At 48.4% G+C, this 15,822-nt stretch overlaps 2 protein-coding genes across 3 annotated transcripts in view; one reads left to right on the top strand and one right to left on the bottom strand.

Moving 5' to 3' along the window:
* The first annotated feature begins 1,157 nt into the window (after positions 1–1,157).
* Positions 1,158–2,333, top strand: LOC140207355 (relaxin-3 receptor 1-like). Its single transcript, XM_072275909.1, has one exon. The coding sequence runs from the start codon at positions 1,158–1,160 to the stop codon at positions 2,331–2,333; it is 1,176 nt and encodes a 391-aa protein (XP_072132010.1).
* Positions 2,334–9,670: 7,337 nt separating this feature from the next.
* smg5 (SMG5 nonsense mediated mRNA decay factor) overlaps positions 9,671–15,822 on the bottom strand; it is an 83,577-nt gene continuing 77,425 nt past the window's right edge. The window contains exon 22 of one of the 2 annotated variants that reach the window (XM_072283619.1): positions 9,671–11,813. In XM_072283619.1, coding sequence (XP_072139720.1) covers positions 11,730–11,813 — 84 coding nt within the window. In that variant the 3' untranslated portion in view covers positions 9,671–11,729. The remainder of the gene's footprint in view (positions 11,814–15,822) is intronic. The other variant, XR_011889762.1, reaches the window with a different exon arrangement.

Raw genomic sequence — 15,822 nt, 5'->3', positions numbered from 1 at the left:
GCCTCGGCCACGCTGGGGCTGTTAATCCGTAAATCACTCAGACCCCTCTCGCCCATCTTCTCCCACCTGTCTGACACGCCTGAGGGGTCGGTGTTTTTATCATGATTTTTTTTTCTACGAAACGGTAAGCGTTCAAGATAATATTGTTTCCTGAATTAATGCTATCTTAGTCGCCAGACCAGGATTCGCCTTCAGTCGCCTATTTCCTTGGCGAAATTAGCGAGGCGGTTTCAGCCGCGCAGCAAAGCCGGTGATGGAGTCGGGTTCAGCCCTGGAATCTCGCGTGTACTCCGCCAGTTGTAACCAGCCAACTAGGTAAGGCCGAGCAATTAAACTTCCCCATCGCTCAGCCAGCGGACGTCAGTACCCTGGAGAGCTCTCGGTTTGGGAGGGCGGTGAGAATACAATACTTGGGCACCCTCGTGACTTCAGCACCGTTGACAGGGACTCGACCCCCAGGGTGGGCACACACTGAACCTTTAACGTCGTGATCGGTGCAGCAAGAGCAGGAGAAACTCACAGATACACTGTAGCCCGGTCACTCTGATGCTAACCTACTGCACACCCTGAACACAGTTCTCAAAAGGCAATGACAGGAGAAACGGGATTCCGAACTCCCAGCACTATTTCGACCAGTGAGCGGACTCCCGGTGAGTAAGTCAATGTGGAGAGAGAGAGAGAGAATTAAGTGAATGCCGAGCCGCTTTATGGCGCAGAATGCTGTACCTGGGGAATAGTTTGTGTGACATTCCTTGAAATTCTCCTCGGGAATCCAACGCGAGCGAAATGATGTCAGTAATTAACGGGAAGATTTTCCAAACCACTCCTGATAAGGGACTCGGATCCGAGGACGCACATCCAGTAGAGGATTAAGCGTTGTTTACAAGACGCCGCGGTATTTACGACAAAGGATAAAGAGGCGTCATTACTACAGTATTGGAAACCGTGCGAACGACAATGTGACACTGGCCGGTGCGATTGTTTTGCTCTGGTGACTGTGGGATAAATATTGAGCCCGGAGCTCCGGGGAGGATTCCCTGCGCTTCCGTACATCCAGCTGAGAGGCCGAACAGGCGCTGGACCCGTATCATGAGAGTCAGACCGTCGCAGCGTCTGCCCGTGGGTCCCGCTGAAGACATAGCACCATAACGCGCTAGATGATGGACGACTGGGATCTGGAGCACGTCTGGAACAGCAGCTACTTGGAAGAATTGAACAACACATTCCTTTACGACCTGACCCACCTGAGACCCGCCGGGCCGGTTGACGCCGCTTTGCGGATAGTGACAGTGCTTTTGTACTCGGTGCTGTGCGCCATCGGGCTCCTGGGAAACGTCCTAGTCATGTACTTGGTGCGGGGAGGCAGCGGACGCTCCCAGCCCTCCATCCATGTCTTCGTCTTCAGCCTGGCGCTGACCGACTTCCAGTTCGTACTAGTGCTGCCCCTGTGGGCGGCCGAACTGGCCCTCCACCACCAGTGGCCCTTCGGCGACAGCATGTGCAAGATCGCCCTCTTCTTCACCTCCCTCAACATGTACGCCAGCGCCTTCTTTCTGGCCGCCATGAGTGTCAGCCGTTGCTGCTGGGTGTCGCAGACCGTCAGAGCCGGCAGGAAGCCGCAGCGAAGGCGCACTCTGAAGTGGGTAAGCCTGGGTCTGTGGGCGGCGGCCGCCCTCGCCAGTCTACCCCCTACCATTTACTCCCGGACTGTGGACTTCAACGGCGAGCATCTGTGCATCCAAAGGTTCCCGGACGGGGAATACTCTTTGGCGCTTTACCATATCCTGAAGGTCACTGTGGCCTTCCTGTGTCCCCTGGTTATCATCTCCGTCTGCTACTTGTTGATCCTGAACTTCCTGCGGCGACATAATCTGCGGAGTAACAACCCCAGAAGACATTCCAAAGTCACCAAGTCCGTCACGACGCTGATCCTGGTTTTCTTCCTGTGCTGGCTCCCGAACCACACCATAACCTTCTGGGGGGTTCTGGTGAAGCTGGACATGGCGCCGTGGGATGCGTCCTACTACATCGCCCACATGTACATCCACCCCCTGAGCATCTTGCTGGCCAACACCAACAGCTGCCTGAACCCCATCATCTACTGCCTAGTGACCAAGCACTTCCGGAAGTCTCTGAAGACCCTGCTGCGGAGGATGTGCTCCGCCGGCCACCCATGGCTGAGCACGGCCGCCGCCCGCAGCGCGGACCCGAACGGGGATAGCCAGGTAGCCATCCCCCTGAACCAGATGGAAGCTCAACCGGTCTCCGGCGCGCAGGAGAGAAGAGGCGACACGTTGCCCGGAACCAGCACCAGTGTGGTGCAGAGGAACTGATCACAAGTTTTTCCCCCTCCCCCTGACCTCACCCTCCTCGAAACTCAGCTATCCGAGGAACGCACGGTGCATTTCGCGGGCCAGAGAAGCAAGTGGTTCTGGCCTATGGTGCACCTCACTGGACCTCTACTATATCCCACGGTTCACCCTTCCATTCCCCGCCGGTTTACTCAGCTCTCTCGGACATTTATGCCCCCTATCCCCGAAGAAAGGTGCTTGCCACCGGAGAGGTTGATCCCGATTTCCCGATTGTGTTTATCAGGAGCTGGTTTATATTTGTTGAGCGGGACAGGTCACCCCCTACTTCTGGGAGGATGATCCGCAAACACACCCCGTTGAGGACATTCATCGACTGTCAAGGATCGGCGAGGCACGCCGGCGCAGCGCGTAGAGCCGCTGCTTCACAACGCAGGAGACCCGCGTTCGATCATCGCTTCCGCTGCGTGCAGTTTGCATGTTCTCCCCGTGACTGGGTAGGTTTCATGATAGAGGTGTCCAAGATGATAAGAGGCATAGATCGAATGGGTACGCAGAAGCTTTTTTCCCCAGGATAGAAATTGCCAAATCAAGTGGGCATAATTTCAGGGTGATAGGAGAGAATTTCAGAGGTAACTTCTTTGCGCAGAGAGTGGTGGGACGCCCTGCCCGGGTTGGTGGTAGAGGCAGATACATTAGGCACATTTAAGAAACCCTTAAATAAGTACCTGGATGATAGCAAAACGGAGGGCTTTGTGGGAAGGAAGGGTTAAGTCTTGGAGTATGTTAAATGGTCGGCACAACATCGTGGGCCAAAGGGCTGTAATGTTCAATGATTGTGTAGAGAATGAAGAGTTATAGACACTTTGTCGGTAGCAGGGATTAGTTCCGTTAGTTAAATAGGATTTAATTGACTAGGCACAACATAGTGGGTACAGCTTTATGTTACATGTCGAACTAAAGAGGTTCCCCGTGAGGTACCGCAGTGAAAGGGCAAAAAATATGTTTAACAAATAGATACCCCCACTTAAGACATTCTGTCCGAAAGAAGTATAAAGAGAGTGCTTACGTCACACAGTTCTAGAGCACAGAGACAGGCCCTTCAGCCTATCGAGTTGCGCCTACATCAAACACTCGATGCCGCTGACATAGAAACATAGAAAATAGGTGCAGGAGTAGGCCATTCGGCCCTTCGTGGCTGCACCGCCATTCAGTATGATCATGGCTGATCATCCAACTCAGAACCCTGTACCAGCCTTCTCTCCATACCCCCGATCCCTTTAGCCACAAGGGCCATATCTAACTCCCTCTTAAATATAGTCAATGAACTGGCCTCAACTGTTTCCTGTGGCAGAGAATTCCACAGATTAACCACTCTCTGTGTGAAGAAATTTTTCCTCATCTCGGTCCTAAAAGGCTTCTCCTTTATCCTCAAACTGTGACCTCTCGTTCTGGACTTCCCCAACATCGGGAACAATCTTCCTGCATCTAGCCTGTCCAATCCCTTTAGGATTTTATATGTTTCAATAAGATCCCCCCTCATCTTCTAAATTCTGACGCTAACCTTATTCGTGTTATTCCCATCAATTCTTACCTCCTGATTCTACGCACTGAGGCCCATGAACCTAAGTGCAGCATATAGAATATGTGTGGTACCAACCTTATAATCTACTCTAAAATCAAACTAATTCTCGCCTCCCACATAGCCCTCCATGTTTCTATCATCCATGTGTCTATCTAAGAATTCTTTGAATGCCTTAATGTATCTGCCTCTACCAGCGCCCCCGGCAGGGAGTTCCATGCACCCAACATTCTGTGTAAATAACTTACCCGTGACGTCTCCCCTCAATACTTTTCACCAATCGCCTTAAAATTATGCCACTCCCATTAGCCATTTCCACCCTGGGGGGAAAATGTCTCTAGCTGTTCACTAGCTGCTTCTTTTCACCTTGTACATATCTATTAAGTCACCTCTCATCATCTCTCACTCCAAAGAGGAAAAACCCCTAGATCGCTCAATTTTTCCCAATTGGATATGTTCTCTAATCTAGCCAGCATCCTGGCAAAGCTCCCCTGTACCCTCTCTAAAGCTTCCACAACCTTCCTATAATCTGGAAGAACTTTTAAAAAAAAACAATCACGAGGGATAAAATATTAGAAAGACTCACCGTGGACAGGTCACTAGAAGCCAATAGAATGGACCCAAGGGTTTTAAAGGAAGTACTTATGAGGTTGTGCACCATAGGCTGAAACCTCAGTAAATTCCAGGAGTGTGTCAGAAGGCTGTTAAACAGCCAATGTGCCTCCCTTCATCGAACAGGAATGAAACAACGCTGGGAACAACAGGCCAGATAACTTTAACGTGGTGTTAGTAGGCAGCTGCCCACTATTGGCGAAGAGGGCTCGATGCCGTCACATCCGCGCCACCCTTCGCTCATAAGCTTCAACGTGGGGCACGACACGTAAAACGTGGAAAGAGGAGAAGGTGATGAGATCAGTCGCGTACAAACAGAAAAGTGAATGGAAAACGGGTGGAGAACTCAACCTCAATGCCTCTCTGAATTGAGGAAGGCGAGGTTTGTATTCGGCGACTGAGTCCCTTTGAACCCATTGACGCTGGTAGAACGCAGAAACTTCCATCCCGTCCCAATTTTCCTTAGTTCGGGGGATGTGGACCTCGCAGGAGAGAAGCACTTTCTGCCATTCCCGACTTTTGGGTCATTTCCAAAGCAAAACCATTTCCTCGGGATTGACGTCACGCAGTCGCCCGCGTCTACTGGAGAGCCCGATGTTTAAAATCAAGATTGATTGCCTGCCATTATAGAAACTTTGGGTTTTGTTTAGTTCCAGATGTTCAGATAAGTGGATGTCAACGTTTCCAGTTGTCTAAATGGGGCGATACACATAAAAGTTGCTGGTGAACGCAGCAGGCCAGGCAGCATCTCTAGGAAGAGGTGCGGTCGACGTTTCGGGGCGAGACCCGGTCGACTATCTCCAAACAATCATTCCACTGCCCTGGGGTTGTGTTCTGCAGCAAGTTAGAATTAGATACCATGGGATGAAACGTTCAGAGAGTCGGAAGAGTATAGAAACAGGCTATTCGGCCCATGTGGCTATGCCAGGCACGCGAATGACAGTGCCAAGATTAATAAGGTCGGTGATCCGAATCCTCGCAGGTTATCAGGCATCAGAACAATATTTTGTACAGTTGGATCTCTTCTCCTGGCCTGCCTATTACTCCCTCTGCTTCCCCTCCTCCTTCCCCTTCTCCTGTAGTTCACTTTTCTCTGCTATCAGATTATTTCTTCTTCAATCTTTTACTCTTCCACCAATCTCTTCACAGCTTCTCACTTCATTCCCCACCCCTACCCCCACCCCCAACAAACATGGTGAACGAGGGTATAAAGACTAAGTGCGGACTGGAAACAATGTATTGGTGGTAACTGCATCCGAACTTCTAAGCAATCGGTATCTCTGAAGTATGTAGTGACACTGATATGTCGTCGGGTTACTGGTGAAGGGAAATGGATGAATCTTATCATGGTTGCATTCTTCTTAAACTAATTCGATATTTCAAAGTTCCGCGGGGGCACCGCGCTCTCCCTTTAAGTAATAAAAACACAATTTAAAATTAAGGACAAAGGGGTAATCTTATCTTAATCTTAATTTGCAGCCTGATAAAGTATGCCTGAGCTCTCGTTGAAGATCTTTCATTTCGGTAGCGCCTTTCAAATCAACTTAACTCATGACGGGAAACAGTACTTAATTTATACACAGAAAGCTCCCACGAATTGTCATATGATAGAACTAGGTAACGTTAGAAGTGTTGATTGAAGGATACGCATTTGTTTGCTAATTATACTTATTTATTTTGAAATTCAGCACAGGCGACGCCACCCAATTAACATACTAACCTGTACATATTTGGAATCTGGGAGGAAACCAGAGCACCTGGAGGAAACCTACGCAGTCACAGGTAGAACGTTCAAACTCCTACAGATAGCGGTGGAACTTAACCCACGTCGCTGGTGCTGTAAAGTGTTTGCCACACTAACGTGCCGCCAGCTAAACTCAAAATCACGGGCGTGGAGACGCTAGGGAGTGATCGCACTGGCATTTCTGACTGTTCTTAAAGGGTCAAAGGCACAGGAAAGAGGAATCGGAACCTCTGGTCTCACAGACCTAGATGCCATGCACCACTCCCTCAGATACTGGAGAGAGACCAACACATTGGCAAAGACCTTAAGACATAGGAGCACAAGTAGGCCATTCTGCCCATCCATCATGGCTGGTTCATTTTCCCTTTCATGCCTATTCTCCTGCTTTTCCCATGAAACCTTTGATACCCTTACTAATCCAGAACCTATCAACCTCTGCTTTAAATATACCCAATGACTTGGTCTTCACAGCCGTTCATAGAGATCAATTCTACAGATTCACCACCCTCTGGCTAAAGGCATCCCGCCTCATCTCTGTTCTAAAGATAGGAGTGACTCACACACATAATGAGAACCAGTGCTTCAATGGGTTAGGAAGAAATCAATGCCAATCTAGAGACACTCTGTCTTCCTCAGAAACTTCAACCCCATCTTGATAGCAGAATGAGTCAACATTACAAATGATCATAGATGGGCAGTCTGGTGTAAGTATGTGGGGTTTAACAGGGTGTGATGGGGTCAAAGTAAACTTATTAACAAAGTACAGTACTTTGTACATAGAAAATGTACATAGGTTCATTTTCTTGATGGCATCTACAGGAAAAGAAAATAATTTACAAAATATTACACATAAACAAGACTGACAAGCAACTAATGTACAAAAGATGACAAATTGTGCAAATAAATAAATACCGAGAACACGTGTTGTAGAATCATTGAAAGAGTCCATAGGTTGTGAAGTCAGTTCACCGTTGAGGTGAGTGAAGTTATCCCCACCAGTTCAGGAACCTGATGGTTGAAAGGTAATAACCTCCTGAACCTGGTGGCATAGGAGTTGTATGTCTTGTACCTCTTGCCTGATGTTAGTAGCAAGAGGAGGTCATATCCTGGATGGAGGAGATCCTTAATGGTGACTGTTGCTTTCTTGTGGTATGGATGGGTGCCAGAAGAGCTGTTGATGCAAAAACGCTATGCCTTCCACCTCTCACATCAAATGTTGAAATTTCACCGCAAAATCTCTGATGAGATGAACAACATCACAGATCATGGTGGTATATGTGCATTTAGTCCTTGGCCCCACATCAAGGACCACTTGGTAATGGAGTTAGCTCCAGGTTCTGCCCTGATAATGGAGCCAGGCAAATCGCCTAGCACGTTCACACCCATGTAATGCCAACCCCCAGCACTTGGCCATAACGTTTTGTGCCAGGGAGATCCAAGGCCTCTTTCTGACACTTCTTAGATGTTATCTACCCTGCTTCCACCTGTTTGTGTATTCTAGGTGCTCACCACTCTCTGGGTGAAAACAGTCACCCCTCAGATACCATCTGAATCTTTCTCCTCACCCTAAACCTAAATGCTGTGTTCTTATTTACCGCAATGTGCTTAGGTTTGCTGTAGTCTGCCCAATCTGTGCCTTGCAATTTTATACACACCAGTCTCAACCCCTCTGAACCTCCTACAGTCCAAGGAGAACCCACCCAGTTTCTGCAGTTTCCCACCACGTGAAACATTCCATCCGAGGGAACATCTCTGCACCCTCTCCAGCACCACCATACCCTGCATGCAGAGGTCCAGCTGAGGCTTGACCAATGCTTTATATAGTTGGAGTACAACCCTCTCTTCTCCTCCTCACCTGTCCATCAATTCTGTCTGGCACCCCTCCTACTCCTCCCACAGCCCTCTTCCCTCTCCTATCAGATTCTTTTCACAGCCTTTGACCTCTTCCACCTGTCACCTCCCAGCTTCTTCTCACTTAGACCCTGCCCCACGGTATTCCTACCCCTTGCACCATATTCTCCCTTCCTCTCCAATCTCGGTGCCTTAAATGTTGACTGTTTATTAATTTCCATAGATGGTGCCTGACTTGCAGATATCCCCCAGTACTTTGTTTGGTTTATTTATTTAGAGATACAGTACAGAACAGGCCCCTCCAGTCAACAAGCCATCCCCAGTTTAGGCCTAACCTCATCACAGGACAACAGAGTGACTAAGCTACTAACTGGTACCCTCTTTGGACTGTGGGAGGAAACCAGAGCACCTGGAGGAAACCTACACTGTCACAGGAGAAAGTACAAACTTCTATCTTATAGGGGGCTGTGCTTGCATGCGAGTGCATGTGTGTGTTCTGTTGTGCATTTCCAGCAACTGTACAGTGTGGCAGGAATTCAATCTGTTTATGATTCCTATATAGAAGGTCTGTGACATTGCTCCTTGGGAAATGTCTATCTTGATCGGCAAGGATAAACAGTTAAGCTGCTCCCCAAGGCTGTGCCCAAACTGGCAAGTTTATTCCCTGCAACACTCAGCCACCTCACGGGCGAGGCATAGGTGGTCAGGAACACCCTGTCAGGCAAGAGACTCTTACTTTCTCCATGAAGTTCTGGTATGGTGCCACGTTTGCCATCCTGAGTCACACAATCTTACAGGCGCACAGACAGATGGCTCTAGATGCCTGTCAACAATCCCATTAACAGAAAGTTATTTTATGATATTATTTCCTGCCTGGTCCTTCATTTCATTATCAGGAATTATCATTGCTTTGTTGCTAAATTGAGACTTGATAAATATGAAGGGCCAAGGCAGATTAACATAATTTCATCAGTCTGATAGACTAACACATTTAATGGAGAAGTGAGCATCATCAGCATTATCCGCTGCTCCAGTGAAATCACACTGTTGCAAATGTAGATCTAGCAGACATCTTGCACTCAGCAGTGTCCCGCACTCAAGTGTTAGGACCCCAGCTCCCGTCTCATATTATTTTTAATTTTTATTTTATTCAGAGATACAGTATGGAGTTTACAGATGATCTAAAAGCAGGTGGAGAGGCAGACAGTGTTAAGGAAGTAGGGAGTCTGCAGGACTTGGACAGATTAGGAGAATAGGCAAAGAAGCAGCAGGTGGAATACAGTGTCAGGAAGTGTATGGTCATGACATTGGTAGAATAAATAAAGACAGACTAAATAGTGAGCAAATTTAGAAATCAGAGGTGAAGGAGACTTGTGAGCCCTCATGCAGGATGCTTGGAAGGTTAATTTGCAGGTTGAGTCAGTGGCCAAGAAGGCAAATTGAATTTCAGGAGTAGAATAAAAGTAAGGATGTAAAACCAACGCTTTACAAGACATTGGGGAAACCTATAATCTGGCCACAGGGCAACAGGATGTACACATCCTCACAAACAAACCACACAGGAGTCACGTGTTCCTTTCCCACAATAATTTCAAGACTTTATTGCCTTTTTTTTTAAACTGGAATTGAAAGGATTCTTGAAATTTCTTTTTAAACTTACGCTTGAGAAACAGTTTTGGATCATCTTTTGTTTTCACAAGAGAAATGACGCTTCATAAGACAGTGAAAGCAGGGCAGTCTGGGGAGTGGGTACCTCCTGAACCGGTGCCCACCCTCAGCCCAGCACCACTTCAAGCTGCCAGCGCCCTGACACCAAACTCTCACAGTAAGCTCCCAAACATCAGCCACACTCCACATCACGACAGCAGGCAACACCAAACAACAGAGCACAAAGAAACACAAACCAGGTAGGAGTAATACCAGAGGCCCCCTCTTCCCAGCAATCTACCCTCCTCCTCTCCCTGAACCCCATCTAAAAACTCTCCTCACTCAGCCTGAGATTTACAGAGCCCAGTTCTGAGGTTTCTACTGGCCCCACTCTCTGGACCAACCCTGCCATGGATAGCCCCAAGCTGTGAAAGGAGGAAGGTTATGCATGGGGCTAGCAACCCCATCCCATAAAAAACCCAGAGCCACAGAAATGCCAACAGAAGCTCCTCATCCCTGGGAGAGGAAGGATCTTAATCAAGATGAGCTAGGGACAATTCGAAAGACTGGCCCAGGACAATTCGAAAGACTGGCCCAAGACAGGGGACTCTGGTGAGCTGTTGTCAGTCACCTCTGCCCCAGTAGAGGTGACGGGCTAGGCAAGTATTCTCTGAACACAGAGTGTGAAAGGGTGTCTAACACTCCTGAGTACAGGGTGAGGGAAGGTAGGTTTGGTGCATCTCCCATCAGCAAATGGTGGCCCTTTTTGAGGTTGAGTTTGCTTCAGGGAACCTGAATCTTAAAAGTGCAGAACAATTGGCCCAGATCACAGCAACGCCAATCAAATGAGACTCCCTTCACTGAACAGCTGGGAAGGAGGAACTGAATGGGGTTGGATGCTGGAGGGGAGGAGTCCCAGGGTGTGATATTGTCTTTCTCAGTTCAGTAATCAGACTAGTGAGATTGGAGGCAGGGATGAGTTCCCTGCAGAACTCAACCCTGCCTCCTCCTCTTTCAGAGAGAAGCTGAGATACCTCGTCTCTGCCTGGGAGGAGGTGGCAGGGACAGGTTCTGGAGGAACTTTCACAGGGCTCTGGGCTGCAGGAAGCCTCAAGGAAGTTCTTGGGCCAAGAGTGGTACTAGAGCTGGGTTGTTCCTCAGGATGGCAGGGGGAATACTGTCAAAGGCAGAGGCAACAGAAAGGCGAATGGACCCCCACCTCAATCACATTTCTCTTCCCTCTAAAATCCTCCCCTTACCCTTACACTCAGCCCAGCACTCTCGACCCACCATCACCTCCCCACCCCTGAACTCCCCCAGGAAGTGGCTGAAGTTGACCCTCAGTGAGCAGCATTGCAAGAGGGGTTTCAGGACGAGGGGAAGGGGTCCAGCCGACAAGTGCAACCCAAACATGAGGGACAACCTACAGCAGCGCAGTGATCAATTAACCCACTGACCACAAATGGTTGGGACGTGGAGAGACACCCCTGGTTGTGGAGGGAGTGGAGAGCGGGGCGGGGTTGGGGAAGAGCACCGGAAACAAAAGGGGCTCAGTCTACTTAGCGCAGTACCCTTATGGGCTGGCAGGCTAGGATGTTGGAGAAATCGCTGAAAGGTTCCCACTTCACGAGCCCAGGATGGGAGATGGCAGCACCATGTCAGCAGGGCAGAGGGGCCCCATTCTCCCTCCACTGTTTCTCTGCAGGGCTCTGTGTTTAAAACAAGGGGGCAGAGGTATCCAGCCTTTACTACTCCACCCTTCGCATCATGAATTTCTTTTTTTTTTTTAAAGTTTGTTTCCCCTCACGGGTGCGCGGTCTCCGCTCGATTTTCGTGCCGCGTAGATCGGGCAGCGGGTGACGGTGAACGCCACAGCAGTTCCAGCGAGCTTCCCTCAGGCACCTTTGCTGTGTATGCGTGGTTTTTGATTTTGTCTGAAGACGTTCTCCCGAGGTCGTGAGTCCCGAAGTTCGCCGTCTCTACTTCAGCCCATCTCCTTCCACTGCCTGTAGAAATCCAGAACATTCCTGACATCCACTCCGGAATTGTGTGCAGCTTGCAGGGCAGCCTGGTTGGGATGGGACAAGGAGACAATTATCAGATGGATTACATTTAACATTCTAATTTGCTCCCTTAGTCCTAACTTTATAAACCCTTGCCCCCTTCCTCAATGATAACAAGACAACGGAGCTGGTTATCGACTTCAGGAGAACTCACACCACTCCTTACATTAGCAGCACAGCAGTGGAAACTGCAGGCAGTTTCAAACTCCTGGGAGTGTACATCTTGCACAACCTCTCCTGGTCCCAAACATAGACTACACAATCAGATAAGCTCATCAACTGTTACTTTCTGAGGCTGAAGAGAGCGAAACTACAGGTAGGTGCACAGGAGGGAGCATCCTAAGTGCTGAATCACTGCATGGTATGGAAACTGCACTGTGATGAACAGGAAGACCAAACAATCTGTAGCCAAAGCTGCCCAATGCACCATCAGTACCAGCCTAACTGTAACAGGGACATACACGCAGCACAGTGTTGGAAAAGGGCCAGTAACATCATGAAGGATCCCGCCCTGTTCATGGACTGCTTGTCCCACTCCCATTAGGGAGGAGGCTACATAGCATCCACGCCAGGATCACCAGACTCAGAAACAGTTACTTTCCCCAAGCAGTAAGGTTGATCAACACCTCCTCCCACTAACCCACGTCCCACCACCCTAAGATAAAGATGAAGGCATCTGTTAGTCTTGCGAGACCGTGGATCTGCGCCTGGAAAGTCTTCACTCTCCAGGGCGCAGGCCTAGGCAAGGTTGTATGAAAGACCAGCAGTTGCCCATGCTGCAAGTCTCCCCTCTCCACGACACCAATGTTGTCCAAGGGAAGGGCATTAGGACCCATACAGTTTGGCACCAGTGTCGTCGCAGAGCAATGTGTGATTAAGTGCCTTGCTCAAGGACACAACACGTTCCCTCGGCTGGGGCTCGAACTCACAACCTTCAGGTCGCTAGTCCAATGCCTTAACCACTAACCCACGTCCCACCACACTATTTTATCACTTCCTGTCAGAGTCACCTTGGGTACAGACATTACTGAGCCTAGCATAAATTTATGGACATATAATCAACCTATGTATATAAGCTATCTTACATATTTATTGTGTTTTTTTATTCTTAAGTTCCTAACTATCACTTTGAGGTTTTTTTTTGTGCTGCATCGGATCTGGAGTAACAATTATTTACATTTGTGTACTGAAATGACATTAAACGATCTTGAATCTGTGTTCAGACTCTTCCTATGCACAACCTCTTTTTCCATCCTACCACTTTCCTCCATTTATCTATCTATCTAAGGAACAGGCTCTTCTGGCCTAACGAGCCATACCACCCAACTATTTATCACTATCCTAATCACAGGACAACTTACAATGACCAATTAATCCACTAATACATCTTTGGACTGTGGAAGAAAACTGGAACGCAGAGAAAACACACACAGTTCTCAGAGAGGACATTCAAACCCCCTTACAAACAGCGCTGGAATTGAACTCCGATCTCTGATGACCCAAGCTGTAATATCATCACACTAACCTCTATGCTACTGTGCCCCCTACACAGTGGGTAGAGCTGTCACCAAAAGGCTCCAGCACCCTGGGGATGATCTCAGGTCTGTATGGAGTTTGCCACACTCTGTGGTTTCTCCCAGGTGCTCTGATTTCTTCCCACATCCTCAACACACAGCTTGTGGGTTAATCGACCACTGGACTGCCTTAGGTTGCCCCTGATGTGTGGGTGAAGGTTTACATGGTTGTGTAAAGGTTAGTATAGCGTTTTACAGCACCAGCTGTAAATCAACTTTCTCCTGAGCGTTTCAACTTAATCAAGGGATCAAAAGTGGGAAGGGTGAGCAATTTCACATTCTTGGGTGTCAACATCTCTGAGGATCTGTCCTGGGCCCAACACGTGGATGGCGGCGCCTATATTTCATTAAGAGTTTGAAGAGATTTGGTATGTCACCTAAGATGCACGCAAATTTCTACAGATGTACCATGGAGAGCATTCTAACTGGATGCATGACCATCTGATATGGGTACTCTGCACAGGATTGAAATAAGCTACAAAAAGTTGTAAAATCAGTCAGCTTCATCATGGGCACTAGCCCTTGCAGCCTTCAACAAAAATAAATAAATAGGCATCCGTTAGTCTCATGAGACCATGGATTTGCGTCTTGGAAGATCTCCTGGGTAAGGTTGTATGGAAGACCAGCAGTTACTCATGCTGCAAGTCTCCCCTCTCCACACCACCGATGTTGTCCAAGGGCAGGGCATTAGGACCCATACAGCTTGGCACCGGTGTCGTCGCAGAGCAATGGGTGGTTAAATGCCTTGCTCAAGGACACACATGATGCCTCAGCCAAAGCTCGAACTAGCGACCTTCAAATCACTAGACGAACGCCTTAACCACTTGGCCACGCGCCAACACTACACACACACACTCTCACATTCACATTCATTCAGTCTTTCACAGCCAGGGCCTGAAATCTTCCCTCTGCCTTACCACTGTCTGTCCTATTCTTCAATTTAACATTATCCATGACCTCCATTGTCACCCACCAATTGTATCCCTCTAACTGGGATAAGTTCCTGCTTACAGACCAGCTGTTGAACATCTGACACTGCTATCTACTGACAAGTCCCTTAGGTCAGCGGTCTCCAACCACTGGGCCACGGACCGGTACCAGGTCGTAAAGCATGCGCTACTGGGCCATGAGGAAACGATATGATTTGGCGATGGGAGTCAGCTGCACCTTTCCTCATTCCCTGTCACGCACTGTTGAGCTATTACGCATGCGAGGTCATTACCCGCGCGTCATCCATGTCAGCGCGGGGAGAGGATCAACTCCTCGAGCTTGCAAATGACGGCGGGCTGGAAAGTATGGTTGAGATAACATCTCTGCAGGCATTCTGGATCAAAGTCAAGGCGAAATATCCTGAGATAGCCACGAAAGCACTGAAAACGTTGCTTCCATTTCCAACATCATATCGCTGCAAAGCAGAGTTTTCTGCAATGAATGCAACGAAAACTAAATTGCGGAATAGACTGGACATAAGGAACCCCCATCGAGTATCGCTGTCTCCCATCACCCCTCGATAGGACCATCTTGTTGCAGGGAAACAAGCCCAGGGCTCCCACTGATTCAGCGATATTGGTATGTTGCAATGATTTTATATGTTCATACGGGGAAAATATGTGCTGTGTGTTTAATATCCAAACGTTACTTAAAATGTTATGATGCTGTTGACTTACTTATATAACCATATAACAATTACAGCATGGAAACAGGCCATCTCAGCCCTTCTAGTCCATGCTGAACGTTACTCTCACCTCGCCCCCGACCGACGTGCACTCAGCCCATGACCCTCCATTACATTCTTGTCCATATACCTATCCAATTTTTCTTTAAATGATAATATCGAACCTGCCTCTACCACTTCTACTGGAAGCTCATTCCACACTTACTTCAAGCTCCCCTGATAATTGACTTACCGCTATATTCATGTGAGGAAAATATGCGCTGTGTGTTTAATATTAAATTCGTTAGATAAAGTCTCTTAGAAACGAAATTGAGTGTATTAGCCACTTATCACCTATATTCCAGTCGTGATTAACCCCTCCCCCCAAACAGAATCGCCAAAAACAAGATGTATAGAAAAAATTGGCACGTACACGCATGCGCACTGGTGCCCGTGCAAGGCTTCATGGTCATTGTAGTGTCTGAGTGTAAACAACGTATTTGATTGCTACTCTTGTCCGTTGGCAACCCTACCCCCCCCCCCCGCCCCCCGGTCCGCAAGAATACTGTCAATATGAAACCGGTCCACAGTGCAAAAAAGGTTGGGGACCCCTGCCTTAGGTTACTTTCCCAATTCACCTTTAGTGGCTAGTGTAACACTATTAAGGCACTACTAGCACCCTGGGTTCAATTCCCACCACTGTCTGTAAAGTTTGCATCTTCTCCCCATGACCAAGTGGGCTTTCTGGGTGCTCCAGTTTCCTCTCATATTCACCAGTGGTTAGCA

The sequence above is a fragment of the Mobula birostris genome, chromosome 2, assembly GCF_030028105.1.
Source record: "Mobula birostris isolate sMobBir1 chromosome 2, sMobBir1.hap1, whole genome shotgun sequence".
NCBI classification, from domain to species: Eukaryota; Metazoa; Chordata; class Chondrichthyes; order Myliobatiformes; family Myliobatidae; genus Mobula; species Mobula birostris.
Note: the sequence above shows the minus strand (reverse complement) of the source record. Positions and strands in the feature narration are given on the sequence as shown.

Bases quoted from the DNA above. Each gene is read 5' to 3' on its own strand.
- LOC140207355 (XM_072275909.1), top strand. From the start codon at position 1,158: ATGATGGACGACTGGGATCTGGAGCACGTCTGGAACAGCAGCTACTTG.